General features: G+C 60.8%; 1 protein-coding gene and 1 long non-coding RNA gene across 3 annotated transcripts; both read right to left on the bottom strand.

The window, feature by feature from the left end:
* Positions 1-1,746: 1,746 nt before the first annotated feature.
* LOC307108827 (uncharacterized protein) lies at positions 1,747-16,318 on the bottom strand. 2 transcript variants are annotated; one of them, XR_013814348.1, is made up of 10 exons: positions 16,256-16,318; positions 13,974-14,052; positions 12,853-12,978; positions 10,354-10,468; positions 9,403-9,479; positions 7,944-8,057; positions 6,539-6,651; positions 5,932-6,229; positions 2,047-2,087; positions 1,747-1,768 (listed from the first exon to the last, which is right to left on the bottom strand). XR_013814348.1 is itself a non-coding variant. In XM_079787025.1 (9 exons), exons 1-8 carry the CDS (start codon positions 16,301-16,303, stop codon positions 5,963-5,965), a joined length of 939 nt encoding a protein of 312 aa, XP_079643151.1. In that variant the 5' UTR covers positions 16,304-16,318; the 3' UTR covers positions 1,795-2,087; positions 5,932-5,962. The 2 variants fall into 2 exon arrangements, 1 of the variants encoding a protein (XP_079643151.1); XM_079787025.1 differs by lacking the exon at positions 1,747-1,768 and having other exon boundaries at positions 1,795-2,087.
* A 3,973-nt stretch (positions 16,319-20,291) lies between these two features.
* On the bottom strand, positions 20,292-22,575 carry LOC307108991. The gene is made up of 3 exons (XR_013814368.1): positions 22,424-22,575; positions 20,796-20,930; positions 20,292-20,391 (listed from the first exon to the last, which is right to left on the bottom strand). It is a non-coding gene; the product is annotated as an uncharacterized lncRNA (long non-coding RNA).
* Between the last annotated feature and the right edge of the window lie 1,577 nt (positions 22,576-24,152).

Raw genomic sequence — 24,152 nt, 5'->3', positions numbered from 1 at the left:
ATCTAGGGCTCAGACCTACATCAGGGTCCCAGACCTTCACGGCGAGCACCAGAAGGCCATTCAGGGGACCCAGACTGGATCCCAGTGCCTATTCCTTTATTGGAGTCTAAATATCCAGGCTAGTCCTGACCACCATTTCTTCATCCTGAGTTCCTGCCCTTGATCCAAACATTCCACCTGGGCCCATAGCGCACCCTAGTGACCACACCTCTCTCCCAGAACCCAGACCTCCATCCAGGGCTCAGACCTACATCCGGGTCCCAGACCTTCATGGCATGCCGAGAAGGCCAACCTGGGGCCCAGGCTTCAAACACTGTCATTTGAGGACATGTTTTCTGTTTTGTTTTTTTAAAATTTCTTTATTGATTAAGGTATTATATATGTATCCTTATCACCCCCATTACCCCCCTCAACACCCCCATTCATGCCCTCACCCCCTATTGTCTGTGTCCATTGGTTAGGCCTATATGCATGCATATAAGTCCTTTGGTTGATCTCTCCCTCTTACCCCCACCCTCCCCTACCTTCCCTCTGAGTTTTGACGGTCTGATCGATGCTTCTCTGGATCTGTTTTTGTTCATCAGTTTATGTTGTTCATTATAATCCACAAATGAGTGAGATCATGTGGTATTTATCTTGCTCTGACTGGCTTATTTTGCTTAGCATAATGCTCTCCAGCTCCATCCATGCTGTTGCAAATGGTAAGAATTCCTTCTTTTTTACCACAGCGTAGTATTCCATTGTGTAGATGTACCAGTTTTCTAATCCACTCATCTGCTGATGGGCACTTAGGCTGTTTCCAAATCTTAGCTATGGTGAATTGTGCTGCTATGAACATAGGGGTGCATATATCCTTTCTGATTGGTGTTTCTAGTTTCTTAGGATATAGTCCTAGGTCAAATGGGAGTTCCATTCTTAATTTTTTGAGGAAACTCCATACCATTCTCCACAGTGGCTGCACCAGTCTGCATTCCCACCGGCAGTGCACGAGGGTTCCTTTTTCTCCGCATCCTCACCAACACTTGTCGTTTGTTGATTTGTTGATGATTGCCATTCTGACAGATGTGAGGTGGTACCGCATTGTTGTTTTTTGTTTTGTTTTATAGTTTGGAGTTACATTCATTACGCCGGGTCCTCATTGTCGTTTTGATGAGGATATGTCTTCCATGGAGTCTCCAAAGGGGGTGTAAGGGAGGGAGGGAGGGGGGCGAGAGAGAGACACATCGACTGGTTGTCTCACCCAGGGGCTCTGACAGGGGGTGAGGGGTGAACCTGCAACCCAGGTCCGAGCCCTGGACCGGAAATGGAACTTCCGACCCCTCCGTGCACAGTCCGACGCGCTAACCACGGAGCCACGCCGGCCAGGGTGGGAACGTTTTGATTCCAGACCGTCCTGTGTGGCCACCAGGTCTCCGAGGCAGGACGGCGGCCTCGCGGGCCTCCCGGGCTCCTCAGCGGCTGCACGTGGCCCCTCTGCGCCCACACGACCCACCAGGACCTCAGCCTGACCCCAAGGCCGGGGGGGCGGGGGGTGAAGAAGGGTCAGGCTGTGGTGACCAGCGTGGGGGCCCGGCCTCGTCACCCGCCTCCGCCTCCGCCTCCGCCTCCGGCCACGGGCCGTCCACCCCCGCCGGGCTCTCGGGGCCCCGGGGAGGATCAGGGGCTCGTACGCCACGTCAGGGTGGCCTTCAGGCAGGCGGCGGGCCCGTCCTGGGGACCGGAGCGTCTGCATCTCGGGTCTCAGGCGATGACACGAGCTCTCAGGCACCTGGAAAGGCAAGACGAGGGTCAGGGGTCAGCCCGGGCACCCCCACAAGAGGTAGGGGCCCGGCCGCCTCTGGTCTCAGCTCTGCCCTCACGGCTGGCTCCGCGGGCCTCGGTGCCTCGGTTTCCCCATGTGGATTGGGCCCTCCAGAGACTAAGGCACATCCAGCTCAGGCCCTCGGCTCGTGTTCGGCTGACGCTCAGGCAGCGAGGGCCTCGCTGGAGCTGGAGTGGGTTCCGCCTCCTCCCCGCTCGGGGCCGGCTGGCCTGGGCGGCACTCACCAGGCTTTCCCTTCTGTAAGGGCGTCCGGGGGAGACACATCCTGGGGAGACAGACGGCGGGTGGTTACGGAGGTGCCGGGGGGTTCCTCTGAGCTGAGGTGGCTCCACAAGCGATCACCCCCCTCCCACCCATCATCAGGGAAGCTGCAGGAAGGACCCCTGTGCCTCGCCCCTGTTTTCTGCTTCCAGAACCTGCCAGGAGCCCAGTGCCCGTGCTCAGCTGCCCCTGGCTCTGCCCCACAAACCTGCCCACACCCTGGCTTCGGCCAGGGCTGCCACCTGGGAGATGGCGCTGGCACCCATCCATGGTGCAGGAGGGACCCCCAATCTCACTTACCTGCCCTTTTTGAATAATAATAATATGACCTTAAATGCCATCTAAGGTTATGGTCTTGCCCCACCCCCAGTGGTCCACCAGTTCAGTAAGACATGCTGACACTGAGACATCCTGGTAATGAGCCTTCCTAGCACCGTGGGACTCCATTATGCAACCAAGAGTTTGGTCATCAATGCATCCTTTGGATTGGTTTATGACCAAAAGGGGGATATGTGGACGAAAGGAGCCACATGCTCAGGGGAGGCCTGTGTGGCAGTCTTGCAAACTCAGAGACCTAAAATAACCACAAAAGATGTTCTGAAAATTAAATATTTAACTACAAACAGGTTATAATGGGCAGTCATGTCTTAGGCCAGTATTTTCCCTGACAAAGATCAACTTAGATCTTTCCTTAGTCCATTTGCCTTTTTGCCTCTAAGATAACATATCTGTGAGATATCTGGGTAACTTGTAACTTCCCTTTTTTCTGGAGCCCCTGGGGCCCAACCAAATGTGGTGGGCGCCCGGACAGATGCCTCAAATTCCTTCATTATCATGTTAATTGTCCCTGCACCCACCTAAGTATGTGTCCATCATTTTACTTTTTATCCAATCCCAGGGGTTTCCCCGCTTTGCTTTCTCCCGCCTCTCTAGTCCATCACCAATGGATTTCATGTAACCCACCTATGTCCCTCCCTTGATGGCAATGTATAAATACAAAAGTAACCCACCATTCTACGGAGCATTCTCTCAATTCGTTGAGGTTCTGCTTCCCGGCCTATGTCCACAGTTCGGCTCAAATAAACTCACACAAATTCTTTACAGGTTTCAATGTTTTTTTTACATTAACATTTCTCATTGGAGTTTCAGGTATCGGAGGATGTATTAAGTCACACAACCTTTGGCTAAATGAACATCTTAGCAAGGCACTGAAATATGGTTTCTGACCCTGTTCGGTTTGGCTCAGAGGATAGAGTGTCGGCCTGTGGACTGAAGGGTCTCGGGTTCGATTCCAGTCAAGGACACATGTCCAGGTTGTGGGCTCAATCCCCAGTAGGGTGTGCAGGAGGCAGCAAATATTTTTATCTCTCTCTCCCTCTCCCTTCCTCTCTGAAATCAATAAAAAAAACAGAAACAAAACCTCGTCTCTGAATGAAGGTGAAGAACCAAGATGGCGGCATAGGTAAACACCTATACTGCTGCCTCGCGCAACAATTTCAAAACTGCAACTAAAAGACAGGACGGATATCATCCCGAACCACCGGAAAGCTGGCTGAGTGGAAATTCTACAACTAGAAGGAAAGAGGAAAGGACACCGAGTCTCAGAGGAGGTGCGGAGGGCAGAGGTGTGGAGACGCGGAGACAGAGGTGCGGAGACCCACGTGTGTGGAAAGGGCGAGCGGCTGAACCACACAGCTGGTTTTCTCGAATGGGGAGGGAGACAAAGGCTCCCCACTGCGCTGAACTCCAGTCCCAGGCGAGACTCGGGGAACCCAGACTCATACGGGGTGAAACTGGACTTCAGGAGGAAGCACTCTGAGGATCGGGAGCTGCAGAGGCTCCGGGCTCGTGGAGAGCGCGCACAGCTGAGCGCGTGGCTGACTCTCTTGTTCGGGAGGAAAACAAAACCTCCGGACTGCACTGTACTCCAGTTCCGGGTGAGACTTGGGAATCCAGACTCATTCGGGGAGAAACTGGACTGTGTGGTCGCGGGCGAAACTCAGGACAGCCTCCTCTCAGAGATGCGTGCAGCCATTGCCGCTGGACACGGAGGCCCAGGGGCCTCGTAGGGCGGTCCTGACGGGAAACCAAGGCTGCCTGCTCCGCCCTGAGACTCCGCCCCATCCAAGCTGAGCACAGAAGCTCTCCCAGCGGAGACACTGCTGATCCTCACAGCCAATTGGCCTGGAGGTCAACCCCTCCCAATGATACCAACAACAATCAAGCCTTAACTACAACAAGGCTGCACACACAGCCCACAAAGGGGTGCACCAAGAGTGTCCACCTCCGGTAACTGGGGAGGCCGACCCACTGGGCCATATAGGACACCTAGCACACAAAGCCACTCTACCAACTCAGGGAAGCAGCCAAAATGCAGAGACAAGGAAACAGATCACAAACGAAAGAAATGGAGGAAAACAAACGACTGGATATAGAGTTCAAAACCACAGTTATAAGGTTTTTCAAGAATTTCCTAGAAAAGAAAAGGCCGATAAAGTTAGTGAGACCCTCGAGGATATGAAAAAGGACCAACTAGAAATTAAGCATACATTGACTGAAATAAAAAATATCATAGAGACACAACAGCAGACTAGAGGAATGCAAGAATCAAGTCAAAGATTTGAAAAAACAAAGAAGCAAAAAACACTCAACCGGGAAAGCAAAAAGAAAAAAGAATCCAAAAAATTGAAGATAGTGTAGACAACCTCAAGTGAACCAACATCAGAATTATGGGGGTGCCAGAAGAAGAGAGAAAGATACTGAAAACCTATTTGAAGAAATAATGACTGAAAACTTCCCCCACCTGGTGCAAGAAATAGACTTACAAGTCCAGGAAGTGCACAGAACCCCAAACAAAAGGAATCCAAAGAGGACCACACCAAGACACATCATAATTAAAATGCCAAGAGCAAAAGACAAAGAGAGAATATTAAAAGCAGCAAGAGAAAAATAGTTAGTTACCTACAAGGAAGCACTCATACGATTGTCAGCTGATTTCTCAACAGAAACTATGCAGGCCAGCAGGGAGTGGCAAGAAATATTCAAAGTGATGAACAGCAAGAACCTACAACCAAGATTACTCTACCCAGCAAAGCTATCATTCAGAATTGAAGGTCAGATAAAGAGCTTCACAGACAAGAAAAAGCTAAAGGAGTTCATCACCACCAAACCAGTATTATATGAAATGCTGAAAGGTATTCTTTAAGAGGAGGAAGAAGAAAAAGGTAAAGATAAAAATTATGAACATCAAATACATAACTATCAACAAGTGAATCTAAAAATCAAGTGAATTAAAAATCTGATGAACAGAATAGAATCAGGGGCATAGAAAGGGAGTGGACTGACAATTCTCGGGGGGAAAGGGGTGTGGGGGTGCAGGAAGAGACTGGTCAAAAATCGTACACCTACGGATGAGCACAGTGGGGGGAGGTAAGGGCAGAGGGTGGGGTGGAAACCGGGTGGAGGGGAGCTATGGGGGGAAAAAAGAGGAACAATTGTAATAATCTGAACAATAAAGACTTATTAAATTAAAAACAAAACAAACAACAAAAACCCTCGTCTCTGAGCCTGGCCTGTGTGGCTCTGTGGGTAGAGCGCCAGCCTGCACACTAAAGGTCTCGGGTTTGATTCCTGGTCAAGACTCATGCCTTGGTGTCCTGACCCCTGAGGGTGAAGGCGGCCTCTTGTGGAAAGAGGGCCATGCAGGTGGAAGGAGGGACTGGGAGGCCCTGGCCCAGCACGACGGGGTCCCCCTGATGGACAGATGCACTGGCAGGGAGGAAGCCGCGGGAACGAAACGGCAGAGACGGGGTGCATCACTGTCCCCCAGGCCCGCCCAGGCCCCTTACCTGCTCCAGAGGATGGAGGCCGGCGGCTACCTCAGCCCAGGCCAGGGCCCCGGGGGCAGTGGCAGCCGGAGTCGGGGGCTCCGGCTCTGGGGCTGCCCGGCTGCCTCCCGCCACCTCCACCTGCAGCTCCACTCTGGGGTCGGCTGAGGGTCCCGGGCGGGCCTGGGCCCCAGGCATCGGGCGTCGGCGGGGACGCCTCCTCCTGCAACAGCCGCATTGTCTCCGCGTCGGGGTCCGGGGGGCCCCTCTCAGGGTCCGTGGTTTGCAGGATCGGGACGGGCTGGACGCTGCCAAGTGACTAAAGGACAAAGCCATTCCCGTGTGACAGGAGCCGCACCACAGCCCCCCAAGCCACTCCAGGGGACAGGCCGCGTTGCCTGAGGGTCAGCGGGGCTGTGTGTTTTAGAGAAAAACACCCCATGGGCTCAGGTCCCAGCTCGGGCCCAACACAAGGTGGCGCCCGGCCGGCGTGGCCAGGGGCTGAGCGTCCACTTATGACCCAGGAAAGCTGGGCTGTGCACGCAGGCGGGGGCCGGCGGCCTCCCCACCCGCTGTCTGCACTGCCCTCCAGGTGGCCACCGCCGGGACGTCCCAGGGAGACACTCACGTGGCTGTGGCTGCCTGGCTCCGCCGACTCCGCTGAAACCCAGACGGTAGTAAAGGAAGTGAAGGTACTGTCGTCGCCGCTACGCTGAGGGGCCACCTGTCGCACCGACGCCGCTGAAAACCAGACGGAAGAAAAGCAGGTGAAGGCGCAGTCGTCGCCGCCTGATGCCGTCGGTCACCGAGGGGCCCCCTGTCCCGCCCCGACCCCGTCAGAGGGCAGCGGGGCCGGAAGCTCCGTCACCAGTGACACCATCGCGGCCGGGGCCACCACGCGGCACACTCCTGCTCGTGGCGATGCCCGTGCGAGCACACCGGGTAGGAATGTGGCAGACACAGGCACACCCCCGCCCCCCCCGTCACACTGGAGAATAATGAACTACAGTGAAGACCTTGGAGGGTGAGGGCTAGAAGGAGGGGGCAGGGGGGGAAATGGGAGAGATCTGTAATACGATCAACAATAAAAATATATTAAATAATGAAATAAAATAATAAACAACTAGCCCGGCCGCGTGGCTCAGTGGCTGAGCATCGACCTAGGAACAAGGTCACAGTTGGATTCCTGGTCGGGGCACAGGCCCGGGATGCGGGCTCCATCCCGTGTGGGGCGTGCAGGAGGCAGCTGGTCCATGATTCCCTATCATCATCGATGTGTCTGTCCCTCTCCCCTTCTCCCTTCCTCTCTGACATCAATCCCCCATAATAAAGGGTAATATGCAAACTGACCCTAAGGGCAGAACGGCTAGGAACGACCCTCTGTGATGGCACTGACCACGGGGGGGGGGGGGGCGGCGGGGGCAGACGCTGAACGCAGGAGCTGCCCCTGGTGGTCAGTGCGCTCCCACAGGGGGAGCTGAGCTCAGCCACAAGCTGGGCTGATAGCGAGAGTCTCCTGCCGCTCCGCAGCGCTAAGGATGTCTGACTGAGGCTCAGACCTGCTCCCTGGGGGAACGGGCCCAAGCTGGCAGGTGGACATCCCCTGAGGCCGTGGTCGGCAAACTCATTAGTCAGCAGAGCCAAATACCAACAGGACAACGACTGAGATTTCTTTTGAGAGCCACATTTTTTAAACTTAAACTTCTAACGCCACTTCTTCAACATAGACTCGCCCAGGCCGTGGTATTTTGTGGAAGAGCCACACTCAAGGGGCCAAAGAGCCGCAGTTTGCTGACCACGGCCCTGAGGGGTCCGGGACTGCGAGAGGGCTCAGGCCGAACTGAGGGACATCCCCCGACTCCCTGCCCTCCCAGTGCATGAATTTTCGTGCACCGGGCCTCTCGCAAAAATATATTTAAAAAATAAAGAAAGTGAGCGCAGCTGTATTCTTAGTGGAAAAGGCCGGTCAGGAACCTGCCGGCGCTCCCGGCCGGGCTGCTGTCTCTCCTCCTGGAGCGCCCTCCTCCGCTTACCTCGTCGTCGCCACCAGGCGATGGCGATGGCGATGGCGATGGCGATGGCGACGATGACAAGGACCACCACAGACACGACCAAGGCGCTGACAGCAAGGGAACCGGCTGCGGGTCCTGGGGGCACAGAGAGCGCTGTGGCGGGTAAGTGTGTCCCTCGCTGAAGGACACGCCACCCGCAGGGGCCGCCCTCCCAGAAGAGGGGCGAAGGCCCGGTGTCCAGGGTGGGGCTCTGGTGCAGCGTCACGGACTCCTGGGCCGGAGGGCAGTGCCCCCCGAAGGTGGGGACGAGGGAGAGGACCCCACGGTGACTGCGGGAAGGCCCGGCCACGGCGCACGAGGGACAGGGCAGGGCCAGCCCAGGAGCCAGCTGATGAGACCGCTCGGGGGCCTGGTCTCCCCGGGTGACGTGACAGCACCAAGCGGAGCCCCCCACACGGACACGGGGGCGGGGCGGGCCCATCGGAGCTGTGGCCGGGGGCGGGGCAGGCCCATCGGAGCTGGGGGCGGGGGCGGGGCGGGCCCACCGGAGCTGGGGGCGGGGGCGGGGCAGGCCCATCGGAGCTGTGGCCGGGGGCGGGCAGGCCCATCGGGGCTGTGGGCGGGGGCGGGGCAGGCCCACCGGAGCTGGGGGCGGGGCGGGGCAGGCCCATCTGAGCTGGGGGCGGGGGCGGGGCGGGCCCATCGGAGCTGTGGCCGAGGGCAGGGCAGGCCCAGGAGGCAGCGGGACAGCAGTGACCCTGCCACGGTGCTTTATGGAAGTGTCTTTATTTTTCATTAATCCTCACCCGACGACATTTTTCCCATGGATTGTTTTTGGAGAGAGAGGAGGCAGGGAGGAGAGGGAGAGACAGAGAGAAACGTCGATGTGAAAGTGTGAGGGACACACCAATGGGCTGCCGCACGCCCCCGACCGGGGCTGGGGATGGAGCCTGCAGCCCAGGTACGAGCCCTTGACTGGGAATCGAACCCACCTCCCTTCGGTCCACAGGCCGAGGCTCTAACCCCCGAGCCGACCTGGCCAGCGCTCTGACCAATTTGTTTAATCGTAGATTAGCTCCTAACTATGTTTTTTTTGTGGGGGGAGGGGAATGAACATGCTTTAAGCCCGGACAGCGTGGCCCAGTGGTTGAGCGTTGACCTATGAGCCAGGAGGTCAGGGTTCCATTCCGGTCAGGGCATATGCCTGGGTCACAGGCTCCATCCCCGGCGGGGGGCGTGCAGAAGGCAGCCGGTCCATGATTCTCTCTCATCACTGACATATCTCTCCCTCCCTCTCCCTTCCTCTCTGCAACCAATAGAAATATATTAGAAAATAAATAAATAAAGCCACGCACACCCTCCCCTTCCTGCCTGCAGCCTCCTTCCTCCGGGCAGAGCTGAGCACTGACCCGCAGGCCCAGAGCCGGGCTGTGCCCTCTGTGCAGAGGCGGCTGCCCGTGGAAGAGGGGGGTCCGCTTACCTGGCTCTGCGGGGGCTGCTGGGGCGCACACGGTGTCCCTCGTGGCGGTGCAGGACTGCAGGGTGGCGCCGGGACAGCTGAGAGGAAGGAGCGAAGGACCCAGCATCACTGCCCGGCCAGGCCGGCCCCGTCCAGAGGGCCCACCCGGCTCCGGGACGGTGAGAGCACAGCGGGGAGTTCGGGGGGGGGGGGCCCTGGGGTGTGGCTCTGAGGACTGCCCCTGCTGGAGCCGCAGCTCCACAGAGAGGGAGCAGCCCCGAGAGGAAGCCCATGGGAAGAAGGCAGGCAAGCGAGTCGAGAGAAGCCGAGCCCTGATCGAACCGGACCTGCAGGCGGCCCCTACTTTGGACTTGTTGGGTCCCAGGGCCACGGCTCAACGCGGTCGGAGTTGCACCGAAGGGCCTACAACGCGCCTCACAAAAGTGCGCTGCACTGCCCGCGGGCGCGGCTCAGGGGCTGAGCACCAACCCAGGAACCAGGAGGTCACGGTGCGGTTCCCGGTCAGGGCACAGGCCCGGGTTGCGGGCTCCATCCCCGGCGGGGGGCGTGCAGGAGGCAGCAGGTCCACGATTCTCTCTCATCACTGACGTCTCTCTCTCTCCCTCTCCCTTCCTCTCTGACATCTATTAAAACCCATTTATTTTAAAAAGGGAGCTATTCTGCTAGCGCTTTTCCTCTGTCATGTCTCCCCAGAAGGTCCCCCCATCTAGGCCCACCCGAACCCCAGGATGAACCTGCTCCGGAAATGTGTGCGTGATGGCGTTCAGTGCGGCCATCCCGGAGAGCCGGCCTCCCCGTGAGCAGCGTCCTCCTAAGAGGGACCGTTTGCAGAGAGCAGCGCGGAGACGCAGGAGGAGGCGGCGACGGCAGACAGAGCAGAGGTCAGAGGTCGCAGCAGCAGGTCGGGCGCGGGGACCCAGGCGGCACGGCTGCCCACGCCCGAGGCGGTACCTGGTGCAGCGGTGGCAGCTCTCCGGGCAGGGCTCCGCGTGGCAGTAGTACTTCCCGGTCTTGCACCGGCACTGCCGGTCCCGTGTCGGGGTGCAGTCACTCACCATCTCCTCATCTGCGGGGGAGGGGAAGGCTGGGTCAGGCACCAGGGTGTGGACTGTCCCATTCATACCGGCCCTTCTGGTCGCTGAGTCACCGAAATCCACAATTTCCCTCCCTTCTCACGTTTACAGGCGACAAGGTGACAACTGGACTCTATTTCCAGCCATCGGGGCGCCAGTGGACGGGCCAGAGGGGGGCCCTGAAACCTGGGGTGTCTGTGGAGGGGCAGCAGGGTGCGCTTGCAATGTGGGCTGGGAGGACAAAGCCAACTCTGTCCTCAGAAAGACCCCAAATTATCCCTTTCATCTTGTTTGCCCCCCTAAAGGGCCGGTCAACACCCCCAGTGCTCTGTGAGTGACACAGCAGACAGCGAATGGGGCTGCAGAGCCCCTGGCGCCCCACCTGCTGGTGTCAGCCCGGGGTCACCCCCACAGCCCGCCCAATGGCCTCCAAGGCCGGGCCTGAAGCCTCGCGGGGTGCACAGCTTCACAGAGGGGGCCCTCAAACCGCTCTGCCCAGCGTCTGAACTACAGGAGAGGTGGAGATGAAGTCGGACCACAGCCCCAGCCCGAGGCCAAGCCCGTCACCCACTCACCTGCGGCCCCGACCCCACCCCCGAGTCAGCACCCGTGACTTCACCCCCGGCCACGGGTGCAGCGTGGCACCAAGGGACCCAGGTGCACACGCCTCTGGGCTGGTCTCCGTGGGGGGCACTGTGCCAAGTCACATGTCGCTGTACCCCGCCCTCTCTGCCAGTGCATACGGAGTGGCTTCCGGGATGCCACTGCACACGGACCGGCTCTGACACACGGGGAGAGCAGCCCCGTCTCGATAGAGGCGGGCGTGTGGGCGAGGCGGGCGGGCGGGCGGGCGGGGAGTGGCGTAGGCCTGTGGGAACGTCACCCACTACACCCCAATGTTCCTTCCGAGGGCTGGCCCTGATCCCACGTCTCCCGTCGGGCAGGAGTCCCCGCTGCCCTGCGCCCCCACGTGCGGCACCGGCTCTGGCGGACGGGAGACGGTCCACCGCTCCACTCCTCAGAGACGCTTTCTTTTTCTCTCTTAATTATATTTTTACCAGAGGCCTGGTGCACGAAATTCGTGCACAGGGGAGGGGGGCGTCGCTCAGCCCAGCCTGCACCCTCTCCAATCTGGGATCCCTCTCACAATCCAGGACTGCTGCCTCCCAACTGCTTGCCTGCCTGCCTTCCTGATTGCCCCTAACCGCTTCTGCCTGCCAGCCTGATCACCCCCTAACCACTCCCCTGCCAGCCTGATTGATGCCTAACTGCTCCCCTGCCAGCCTGTTTGCCCCTAACTGCCCTCCCCTGCCGGCCTGGTCATCCCTAACTGCCCTCCCCTCCAGGCCTGGTCCCCCCCAACTGCTCTCTCCTGCAGGCCTAGGTCCCCCAACTGCCCTTCCCTGCAGGCCCAGTAATCCCTAACTGCCCTCCCCTGCTGGCCATCTTGTGGTGGACATCTTGTGACCACATGGGGGCAGGATCTTTGACCACATAGGGGCAGCCATCTTGTGTGTTGGAGTGATGGTCAATCTGCATATTACTCTTTTATTAGATAGGATAGAGGCCTGGTACAGGGGTGGGGGCCGGCTGGTTTGCCCTAATGGGTGTCCCAGATCGGTGTGGGGGGGTTCCCTTGGGGCATGGGGCGGCCTGGGGGAGGGGCGTGTGGTGGTTTGCAGGCCGGCCACGCCCCCCGGCAACCCAAGCAGAGACCCTGATATCTGGGATTTATTTATCTTCTATAAATGAAACTTTGTAGCCTGGAGCGGAGCCAAGCCTTCTGCTCGCTCTTGTGGTGGCAGCCATTTCTGTTGGTATTTATTTATCTTCTATAATTGAAACTTTGTAGCCTGGAGTGGAGGCCTGGACAGCCAGGGCTGCGGAAACTTGGCTTCCTCCATCGCTGGGGGCAACCCTAGCCTCCTGCTCTCTCCAGCTCCGTGGCCACAGCCATTTGTTTGGATTTATGTATCTTCGGTAATTGAAACTTTGTAGCTTTGAGTGGAGGCCTGGGCCTGCCAGAGTGTGTGGAAAGCTTGGCTTCCTCCATTGCCAGGGAAACCCAAGCCTCCTGCTCTCTCCATGGCCGCAGCCATCTTGGTTGGGTTAGTTTGCATATTCACTCCTGATTGGCTGGTGGGCATGGCTTGTGGGTGTAGCTGAGTGATGGTTAATTTGCATATTACTCTTTTATTAGACAGGATTGATTTTACTTATTTATTCATTTGGGCTAAGCTTCACCCGAGGATAGTTTCCCCCATTGATATATTTTTTAATCCCATCATCGCCGCCTGTGGGCAACACCCCCACACCACGTCCAGGGGAGGCGAGCTCTACCCGACACAGACCCCCACGCCTGACGGCGCCCGCTTACCTTCCCGGCACGGGGTACACAGAGAGCAGGACAGTTCCCTGTTGGGGTGGCTCAGGAAGGACCCATGGGGGCACGGACAGCACCCCAAGGCCTGGCCCATGTAGCAGTCCGTGGTGAGGTAGTGGCCTGAGGCAGGGGAGGCACAGAGGTGAGGGGGGGCCGGCACCAACCCCTCCTGGTCCCTGAGGCCAGGCCCCCCGCACAGCGCCAGCCCTCGCCTCCTGTCGCCTTGGAATGTTCTGGACCGAGCCTCGGCTACATGTGTCCCAGGAACTGGGGACCTGCCTCACCCCTCGGCCTTTACGGATATCCCGCAGTTCGGCTAAGAGGGGGGGCGTGCACACTGGAGCCCGCTGAGACCCCCATCTACCCCACGCCGACCCACCGGCGGCTCAGCAGCTCCCGGGGCCCGGGGCCACTCCCCAGGGCAGCCGGGAGAGCGAGAGAGCAGCCGGGCCACGCCCGCAGGCCCAGCGCGGCCCTGCCCGGCTGTCCTGGAGCCAGAGCCACGCCTTGCATGTACCTAGCCTCAGGCTGCTGTGGGACCCGCTGCGTCTCCGTCATGCCTGTGGGTGTGCACGCTCACATGTGCGGACGTGTAGAGGGTGCAGCGTGTGCAGGGCGTGTGTGCGTGGGAGTCAGGTGAGTGGTCCGGGGCTGGGGGTTCAGTCCCTGAGCTGGGAGCCCCAGGAAGCTCCTGGCGGAAAGGAGGCGTGGGTGGGGGTGGGGTGAGTGGGGGTGGAGGGTGGAGGGTGAGGGGAGCAGGGGTGTGGTCGGTCCTACAAAGCAGAGACCCCTGAAGGCAGGTTCACTGACCATGTGGTCCCGTCTGTGTGCAGGGGGGGGTCTAGGCGTTCCTGGGGAGCAGGGAGCCTGGGCACGCCCCCCACTTCCGTCTAAGGAAGCACAGAGTCCCTCTGTCAGGGGAGAGCCCAGGAGGGTGCGGAGGGGGGAGGGTGGGGAGCAGCGGGTGCTGCCAGGGTAAGTGCTGGGAGAGGCCCGCCCACCAGGCTCTCGCCACCCACCCAGGGCCCGGGCGCCTGCAGCTCTGGGGCGGGGCTGAGCCCTCCGAGCAGGTCAGCGGAAGGCGAAGGCTCCGGAGCAGCGGGACGCTCACTCACCAGGCTCACAGGTGACAGGGGGGCTCCTCGCTGCGTGCTGGTTGGGGTCATCCGGTTCGGAGCCGGCTGCCACGGCCGCCTGAAATCAGCCAGGGAGACGGGCTTAGCCAGAGGCCTCTCGCCCGGCCAGCATCGCTCAGTGGCTGAGCGTCGACCTCTGAACCAGGAGGTCAAGGTTCGATTCCCAATCTGAGCACATGCGGGGGTTGTGGGCTCCATCCCCAGTGGGGCCTGCAGGAGGCAGCCGACCCATGATTCTCTCTCTCTCTCTCTCTCTCTCTCTCTCTCTCTCTCTCTCTCTCTCTCCCTCTCCCTCTCCCTCTCCCTCTCCCTCTCCCTTCCTCTCTGAAATCAAACCACGGCCTGAACGAGTCTATTTTGAAGAAGTGGCGTTAGAAGAAGTTTAACTTTAAAACATTTGGCTCTCAAAATAAATTTCAATCGTTGTACTGTTGATATTTGGCTCTGTGGACTAATGAGTTTGTCGACCACTGAGCTAGGGCAATGCTAGTACATATATATTTTTAAAAAGAAGGAAACGCAGCTTGCAAACAGCACAGGAGACACGGTTCCCGTAAGAACCAGCATTACGAAGGGAGAGCACACGGAGGAATATTTCCATTGTTTCAAAGCAGCTCCCCACAGGGTCCCCGGGAATCACGGGGGACAGCGGTAACTTCCAGGTGAGTGAGCCATGCGGGCAAGCCCCCCTGAACTGTCCTCAGTCAACACCCCGAGAAGCAGGGGTGGGGAGCCCTTCTCCTGCCGAGGGCCGTGGGCTATTTATAACGCCATCCGCGGGCCATACAAAATGACTCACTGGGAAACTAGCCGCTAGTCCTGGCCGGTGTGGCTCAGTGGTCAGTGTCGGCATGGACTCAGTTCTCAGTCAAGGGCACGCACCTGGGTGGCGGGTCCCATCCCCAGCCCAGGTGGGGGCGTGTGCATTCTCATATAGATGTCTCTCTCTCCCTCTCTCCCACTGTGTCTCAAAAAAAAATTTTTTTTTAATTTTCTGAAAATCTGAAAAAAATATCCTTGGGTGAGGATTAACAAAAAAAAAAGAAAATAGAAAGCAGTGAAACCGCAAGACCGGTAGAGAGTAGAAAACGGGTTATTTTTTTCTTTTCTCTCTCTCGGAGTTCCTTTTTAAAAATCTCTCCTCCGCGGACAGGGTTTCTGCCGCCCCCTCCGCGGCCCCGGTCCTGCCCGCACCGCGGACTCGGCCCGGCGAGCGGCGAAGGGGAGCGGCGGGAAGAACGCGGGTCCAGCCCGCGGGTCCGGGGGAGTGCCGGCCCAAAGGTCCATGTCCCTCGTCCCTGTTCCTCTCTCTCCATCCGTCTCCCTTTCTCTCTCTAAGACTCAACAAAAACATGTTTTTTAAAAAAACAGCCTTCAGCCCTGGCCGGTGTGGCTCAGTGGAAGGAGCGTCGGCCCCGCGGACTGAGGGTCCCGGGTTGGATTCCGGTCAAGGGCGTGGACCTGGGTGGCGGGCACATCCCCAGTGGGGGGGGGGGGGCAGGAGGCAGCCGGCGGGTGTTTCTAACTCTCTGTCCCTCTCCTTCCTCCCTGCAAGAAACCAATAAATTATTTAAAAAAACAAAACAGCCTTTAAAAACTCACACGGGGGGCGGGCCCGCCCCGCCTCCGCAGGTCCACGGGGCGCCGGCACCCCTCCCCCCACCCCCACCCCCAGCCCCCCCACCCCCCCTCCCCACCCCTCCTCCCCACCCCACCCCACCCCCCGCACCCCTCTCCCCACCCCACCCCTCTCCCCCCACCCCTCTCCCCCCACCCCACCCCACCGCCCGCACCCTCTCCCCACCCCCTTCCCCCGCACAAAGTCCCCCCCGGCCCCCGCCCCGGCCGCGCAGGATCGCGAGGGGGCGCTCACCGGGCGCCCTGGGCTGCCCCTCCGGCTCCAGTCCCGGGCGGCCTCCCCGCCGAGGCCCGTGGGCTCCGGACCCGCAGGAGGGAAGGGTTAGGGTTAGGCGGGCGGCTCTGACCCCGCAGGTGGGTGCGCGGCCGGACGTCCAGCCGGCCTCTCAGGCCGGCACCCTCGGCCCAGCTCCGGGCCCCGCCGCCGGTCCCCGGGGCTCCCCGAGGGGGCGCACCCTGCACCCGGGCTCCCGCCCCCGCCGGTCCCCGGGGCTCCCCGAGGGGGCGCACCCTGCACCCGGGCTCCCGCCCCCGCCGGTCCCCGCGGCTCCCCGAGGGGGCGCACCCTGCACCCGGGCTCCCGCCCCCGCCGGTCCCCGCGGCTCCCGGAGGCGCCCACTCACCCAGGCCGGCGGCAGGAGCAGGAGCAGGAGCAGCCGCCGCGAGCGCATCGCGCGGAACTGAATGAATGAAAGGCCTGGCTGGGGTATATACCCCGGATGTGGGCGGTGGGCGGTGACCTCCAGTGTAATTCCTGGAGTGATTAAGCAAAAATCTGCAGAGAAGAATAAAATAATCCCGCCAAACCGGTGTGGCTCAGTGGATAGAGCGTCGGCCTGCGGACTGAAAGGTCTCAGGTTCGATCCCGGTCAAGGGCATGGACCTTGGTTGCGGGCACATCCCCGGTGGGGGTGTGCAGGAGGCAGCTGGTCGATGTTTCTCTCTCATCAATGTTTCTAACTCTCTGTCCCTCTCCCTTCCTCTCTGTAAAGAATCAATAAAATATATTTTAAAAAAATAAATAAAATAAAAAAAGAATCAAATAACCCACTTAATAAAGCGGGGATGTGCGGGCGGCCTGAGGCCGGCGGGGCTGCGGGCGGCTGATGGCAGGGCCACTGGCAATGAAAACAATACAGGAGACCACGCTGCCTTAAAAATAATAATAATAATAATAATAATAATAATAATAATCAACCTGCGGAGGAGCGCCTTCCGCGGGGCAGGGAGAGCCCGCGGGGCTGGCGGCGGCGGGTTGGGTTCGGGCCGGGCACCCACCTGGTGGCGGGCGATCCGGTCCGATCGGATGCCATGTCCCCCCTCCCCCTCCGCTCTCAGCGCGTCAACGGGAAAGTCCCCGCGTGGGGTAAACAGCAAACTTTACTTATTCATTTTTATTTTATTTTATTTAAAAACCCATATGGGTTTAACCGGCGTCTCCCCAATAAATTCAAATAGGGAGGAGGGAGGGGAGGGAGGGAGGGAGGGAGAGAGAGAGAGAGAGAGAGAGAGAGAGAGAGAGAGGAAGGGATGGGGGGGAGGGAGAGGAGACGATCGGTCCGCGGGTCCGGGAGCCCCGCCCCGTTCCGGGGTCAGTCCCGGCGGCGGAGAAGGTGTCGGCACGGCCTCCCGGGAGCGGCTCGTGCGGCGCCGGCGCCGGGACCCCTGGAGCCGGAGAGGCCGCCCCTGCGGCCGGAACCCGGGAAACCCTTTCACTTTCAACCACCGACCGTGCCCCGCGGCCCCCGCGCCTGCTCCGCCCCGCGCCCCGCCGCCTCCGGCAGCGCTTTCCTCGCTCCCCGCTGACTGCGGGCCGGGCGGGCGCACCGGGGGGCGGGGGGAGCCTGGGCGCATGGGGGGGCGGGGGGAGCCTGGGCGCACCGGGGGGCGGGGGGAGCCTGGGCGCACCGGGGGGCGGGGGGAGCCTGGGCGCACGGGGGGGCGGGGGGAGCCTGGGCGCACGGGGGGGCGGGGGGAGCCTGGGCGCACCGGGGGGCGGGGGGAGCCTGGGCGCACCGGGGGGCGGGGGGAGCCTGGGCGCACCGGGGGGGCGGGGGGAGCCTGGGCGCACCGGGGGGCGGGGGGAGCCTGGGCGCACCGGGGGGCGGGGGGAGCCTGGGCGCACCGGGGGGCGGGGGGAGCCTGGGCGCACCGGGGGGCGGGGGGAGCCTGGGCGCACCGGGGGGCGGGGGGAGCCTGGGCGCACCGGGGGGGGGGCGGGGGGAGCCTGGGCCGCGGGGCTCCCCAGACCAGCAAACCCTCGCCTCGGGTTTGGGCTTGGTTTTTGGCTTTCGACCGGTTTCAGTTTCACTTGTCGCTTCGAGGGAGGGAGCGGGGAAGGGGCGCCGCCACCCTCTCCCCCCCCCCCCCGCAGGCCCCCCCTGGGCCCCGGGCTGCGAGCGCGGGAGCCCGGCCAGAGCGCCTGCAGCCGGGCCGCCGGGAGCGCGGAGGGCGCCTCGGGCCGCCGGTCCCGCCCCCCTGGTCACCGGACGGTGGTGGGACCCGCCTCCGGGCACTCGCTCCGCAGAGCGGCCTCTTCTCAGGGCTCCCCGCAAACGGCGCCCCACCCCGCCCTGGGCCCCTCCACCTCAGGGCCTCGGAACCCCTCAACGAGACACCAGCGAGGTGTGTGCCTTTATTTCAAGGAATGGGGCACAGACGTGTCCCCGAAAGGGCGGGGGGGGGGGGGGGGCAAGAACATGGATACATCCGCTCAGAGGGCCCCCACCTGTGCAGGTGCTCACACATGCACACACATGCACACACACGCACACATGCATAGCACACACGTGGCATTGGACACAGGAACTGAGGCCAGGCGCTGCCTAAAATATTGCGACTGTGTTTATTTAAAAAGTGTAGAGCCCTGGCCGGTGTGGCTCAGTGGATAGAGCGTCGGCCTTCAGAGTGAAGGGTCCCAGGCTCGATTCTGGTCATGAGCACAGGCCCGGGTTTCGGGCTCCATCCCCAGTAGGGGGCGTGCAGGAGGCGGCTGATCAGTGATTCCCTCTCATTGATGTTTCTATCTTTCCCTCCCTTCCTCTCTGAAATCAATAAAAATATATATTTTTTTAAAAGTGTAGAGCCCAGGCCTGGTTGGCTCAATGGATAGAGCGTTGGCTCGGGGAGGATTCTGGTCAAGGGCATGTACCTGGCTTCCAGGCTCCGTCCCCCAACCCAGTCTCAGCATGCCCGCGATGTTTCTCTCTCTGTGTCTCTCACCCTCCCTCCCATTCTCTCTAAAAACCAATGGAAAAATTACCTCAGGTGAGGATTAACCAAAAAAAATTTTTTTTTTAATAAAATAATGAAAGAAATTGTCCTTGCTGGACTGGTGTGCTCAGTGGTTGAGTGCTGAGCCATGAACCAAGACTCCTAGTCAGGACACGTGCCTGAGCTGTGGGCCCCGTCCCCAGGAGCCCATCGGAGCACATCGGCGTTTCTCTCCCTCTCCCACCTTCTCTTGTGGACGATGGGGCCACGTGCTGACCTGACAGCTCAGGGGAGGCCTGCGTGGCCGTCCTGCAGACTCGGAGGCCTAAAGTGACCACAGGATGGTCTGGAATGAAACTGTAACTAAAGCAGTGATGGTGGGCAGTCACCTCCTAGGCCGGCATCTTCCCTGACAAGGTCAACCTTTACCTTCACTGAGCCTGTCTGTCTTTTTGCATCTAGGATAACACACCCTTGAAATGTCTGGGTAACTTGTAACTCCCCTTTTTCTGGAGCCCCTGGGGCCCAACCTAATGTGGTGGGCGCCAGGACAGAGACCACACATTCCTTCATTATCATGTTAGTTGTCCCTGCACCCACCTAAGTGTGTGCCCATCATTTTACTTTTTACCCAACCCCAGGGGTCCCCCCGCTCCCCGCTTTGCTTTCTCCCGCCTCTCTAGTCCATCCCCAATGGATTTCATGTCACCCACCTACGTCCCTCCATTGATGGCAATGTATAAACACAGGCGTAACCCGCCCTTCTCCGGAGCATTCTCTCAGTCCGTTGAGGCTCTGCCTCCCGGCCTATGTCCACAGTTTGGCTCAAATAAACTCACACGAATCCTTCACTGGTTTCAGTGGTTTTCTAGTTAACACTCTCTAAAAATCAACGTAAAAATGTATTTTTTAACCAAGAGCCATGCGAAGCACCTCCCCCACTTTCGTGAAAGGCCAAAGGTCAGCCAGTCAGTCAGGCAAGAGGAACGCTCCCTTCCTAGCAGGTGGGTCACCTTCTATGTGGCAACCCCAACACATCCCAGGAAATAAACAATTCGCACAGCGGTCAGGGCCAAGCCCCACCGTGACCCCTGACCTGTGGACCCAGCCCGGGGCGGCTTGGCAGCAGCTCACAGCCCCCCCCCCCCCCCCCCCCCCCCGCCGCAGTGGCCCTTGACCCAGAAACAGGCCTGGGGCCCAGTCCCTGGACGGACCTGGTGGAGGCTGGGGGGCTGTGTGGGCTGGGGCTCCCCTGGTCTCTCTGCCCCTCACGCGCCCACCCCCTCCCCACCCCCCACCACTGCCTTTCATGAGTCAAACACAACTTCAAGGGCTGAGAGCTCCTCCTGAGCCCCCCCCCTCCCTCCTAAGGAACCCCAGGCCCAGGAGGGAACAAACCCGGGCATGTTCCAGGAATCTGGGCCCAGGAGTCCAGGGAAAGCCCCGGCCGAGGGCGCTGGCAGCCACTCCCTGCTCGGGGCCGGCCTGGGCTGGGCGGCACTCACCAGGCTTTCCCTTCTGTAAGGGCGTCCGGGGGAGACACATCCTGGGGAGACAGACGGCGGGTGGTTACGGAGGTGCCGGGGGGGGGGGTTCCTCTGAGCTGAGGTGGCTCCACAAGCGATCACCCCCCCCCCCCCAATCAGGGAAGCTGCAGGAAGGTCCCCTGTGCCTCGTCCCCGTTTTCTGCTTCCAGAACCTGCCAGGAGCCAGCGCCCGAGCTCAGCCGCCCCTGGCTCTGCCCCACAGACCTGCCCACACCCTGGCCTCGGCCAGGGCTGCCACCCGGGATGGCGCTGGCACCCATCCATGGCGCAGGAGGGACCCCAATCTAGCCAGGCCCGTCCCTCAGCCCCAGGAACCGGCAGCAAAGGCCCAGCCCTGTCCCCCCGGCGCCCGGACCTGCCCGGTGTCACTGCCTCCCGTCCAGTGCCCGGCTCCAGGGCCCACCTGCAAGGCGACAGCAGCGGGCCGCCGGGCGCCCTCCGCCTCCGGGTTTCCTGACGTGGAGAATGACGAGGGCCCCAACCACCGCCGAGAAGAGCCAGCCCGCGACCCACAGGAGCCGGTGCCTGCTCGCGGCCCCTGCGGAACAGACGCGCCTCAGCAGGCCACCCATGTATGCACATATGCATGCACACGGGAACATTATTCACCCTTAACAAGAAGGACTTCCTGCCATGGGTAAGAGCGTGAATGGGCCGGAGGCGCTGCTGGGGGCTGAGTAGCCGGGGAGACAGACCCTGGGGATCGCATCCCCGGGACGTGGACCCTAAAACGAGACGAACTCCGAGAAAAGGAGGACAAACCAATGGAACGGCGTCTCCTCGCCGGCCCAGCGGACGGGCCCTGGGGAGAGGCCTGGGGGCGGGCCCGTCCAGCCGGTGAGCCTTCCTGGGGGCCGGCACCCCCAGGGCAGGTAGCGCTGACCCCGCCCCCACGTGGAGCCCAGGGGCCGGGTCTCAGGGGGGTCACGGGCCACGTGAGTGTTGGCCGAAGTGGAGCTCTGAGGTCCCCCCGCAGGGACGTCCCGGGTCAGGCCGTGTCCCCGGGGACCCACGGGACCCAAACCTGACGTCAGGACACTTTCCTCTGCTTTCCCCGCTTTTTAACCAAGTGGACATTTTTATTAACTTCAGGAAGGGAGAGGGAGAGACAGACAGAATCATCAATGACCGGAGAGAATCACTGGCCGGCTGCCTCCTGCACGGCCCCCACGGGGGATCGAGCCCACAGCTAAGGCCTGTGCCCTGACGGGGAATCGAACCGTGACCTCCGGGGTCATAGGTCGAGGCTCACCCACCGAGCCCCGCCGCCGGGCTGTGTCTCCTTCCAGGTGTGCTGCAGCTTCGCTCCGACAGTGGGGGCTGGGCTCCCCGCGAGGCCATTGTTCTCCCCCCAGCACCGCCCCGAAAACTCGCCCACCACGGCCGCGGCTCCAGGGCGGACTCAGGAGAAACTCTGCCCAAGTTCACCAACAGGTGACCGACTCAGGACGGGGCCCAGACCAGCCTCCGTGGGTGTATCGGCCGCCCGAGCTCTCACGGGTCCCACACTCAGCCAGGACCTGAGGACACGCTGCCGAAGGGAAGCAGCCAGACACGCAGGCCACAGGCCACAGGACTCCGTGTCCATGGCGTGTGCGGACTGGGGGAATCTGGCACCGGGCGCAGATCAGGGTCTGCTGGGGGCGGGAGAGGATGGGGAAGCTGCTGTTTAATGGGCGGATGCGACTGTTTCCGAGGAGACCGAGGTGGGTGCTCAGAGCCACTGAACTGTCACCGTAGCCCGGCCGGCTGTGGTCAGCGGGGCTCAGCGGTTGAGCGGGGACCTGTGAACCAGGAGGTCACAGTTCAACTCCTGGTTTCGGGCGCCATCCCCCGTGTGGGGCGTGCAGAAGGCAGCTGATCCACGATTCTCTCTCATCATTGATGTCTCTCTCTTTCCCTCTCCCTTCCTCTCTGAAGTCAATAAAAATATATTTTAAAAAAATAAATTGTTCACCCTAAAATGGTGAATTTTCTGATGTGGTTCTCGTCTCTAGAACGTACACGTTACACACGACAGGAACGCCTTACCTGGGCCGGGCGGGCCGCACTGCGTGTCCGCCGTGGCGTTGCACGCCTGTAGGACGACCTTCCCCTCCGGGGCACCTGGGGAGGGAGACGCCGCTGTTCCTCCCGCCACGTGTGCCCAGGGCCCAGGGCGCTGTGACCACAGAGGGTGGGCTCCGGGCCGGCTCCCGCGGAGAGCCCCCACCCCGCTGTGGGAGCACCATGTGCCCCGAGCCGAGGGCCCTGGGCACGCAGAGCCCCAGCGCTCACCCCAGAACCGGCCTCTCAGAGGCCATGGCCCACATCCCACGGTGGAGGGGGCGGGGAGCCCCGGAGGTCCCTCCCGGGGAAGCTGCTGGGCCTCGTCCGCAGGCCTGGGAGCGGGGGAGCAGGGTCAGTCCTGCGTGTGAGAGGCCCGGCCGTCAGGTGTCCCTCGTGGACTCCACGGGGGCTTTGGAGGGATGGGCGGGCGGTGGCTCCGGGGGTGGACGGAGCCCTGGCTCGAGGGCGGCCCGGTGGACACAGCCAGGCCGTGGGCTCGCTTTCCTCTGCAGGCACCTCCATGCGGCAGGAGCTACCAGGCTCCGGACGGGAGCCCCGAGGGGGCCGCAGCGTCACCGAGGCAGACAGGCCCCGGGCGGGCGCGGGGACCCAGGCGGTACCTGGTGCAGCGGTGGCAGCTCTCCGGGCAGGGCTCCGCGTCGCAGTAGTACTTCCCGGTCTTGCACCGGCACCGCCGGTCCCGTGTCGGGGTGCAGTCACTCACCATCTCCTCATCTGCGGGGGAGGGGAAGGCTGGGTCAGGCACCAGGGCTGGTCTCCGTGGGGGCACTGTGCGAAGTCACGTGTCGCTGTACCCCGCCCTCTCTGCCAGTGGACACGGGGTGCACACCCCCGGCTCTGACACACGGGAGAGCGGGCCCCGGTCTTCACGGAGGCGGGTGGGCGGGTGGGGAGTGGCGTAGGCCCGTGGGAACGTCACCCACTACACCCCAGTGTTCCTTCCGAGGGCTGGCCCTGATGCCACGTCTCCCGTCGGCCAGGAGTCCCCGCTGCCCTGCGCCCCCACGTGCGGCACCGGCTCTGGCGGACGTGAGACGGTCCACTGCTCCACTCCTCAGAGACCCTTTCTTCTCTCTTAATTATAGTTTTACTGATTTCATTCATTCATTCATTCATTCACTTATTTATCTATTTATTTTTTTGGTTAATCATCACGCCAGTATATTTTTCCCACTGATTTTTCTTTTTTGGATTATCTTCAAGTTTAGGCCTTTGGAAACGCTTTTTTTTTTTTTAATTTAAAAATATATATATATTCTTGCCCTGGCTGGTTTGGCTCCATGGATAGAGCATCAGCCTGTGGACTGAAAGGTCTCAGGTTCGATTCCCGGGCACATGCCCGGGGTTGCGGGCTCATCCCCAGTGGGGGGCGTGCAGGAGGCAGCCGATCCATGATTCTCTCTCATCATTGATGTTTCTCTCTCTCTCCCTCTCCCTTCCTCTCTGACATCAATAAAAATATATTTTAAAAAATAAAAAGGGGCTTCGGGGTCAAGGTCAAGACTCGAGGGGCCGGGACTCACCCTCGCGGCAGGTGGTGCACAGCAGGCAGGACCGCAGGCCGTTGGCGTGTCCCATGTACGTCCCTGTGTCACACGCCACACACTCGCTCCGGGTGTGGGGGCTGCTGCACGGCTCCTCCACATAGTGGCCTGTGCAAGAGGTCGGGGTGCGGTCAGACCACCAGGCA

This window comes from Cnephaeus nilssonii (assembly GCF_951640355.1).
Source record: "Cnephaeus nilssonii genome assembly, chromosome: 13".
NCBI lineage: Eukaryota > Metazoa > Chordata > Mammalia > Chiroptera > Vespertilionidae > Cnephaeus > Cnephaeus nilssonii.
Note: the sequence above shows the minus strand (reverse complement) of the source record. Positions and strands in the feature narration are given on the sequence as shown.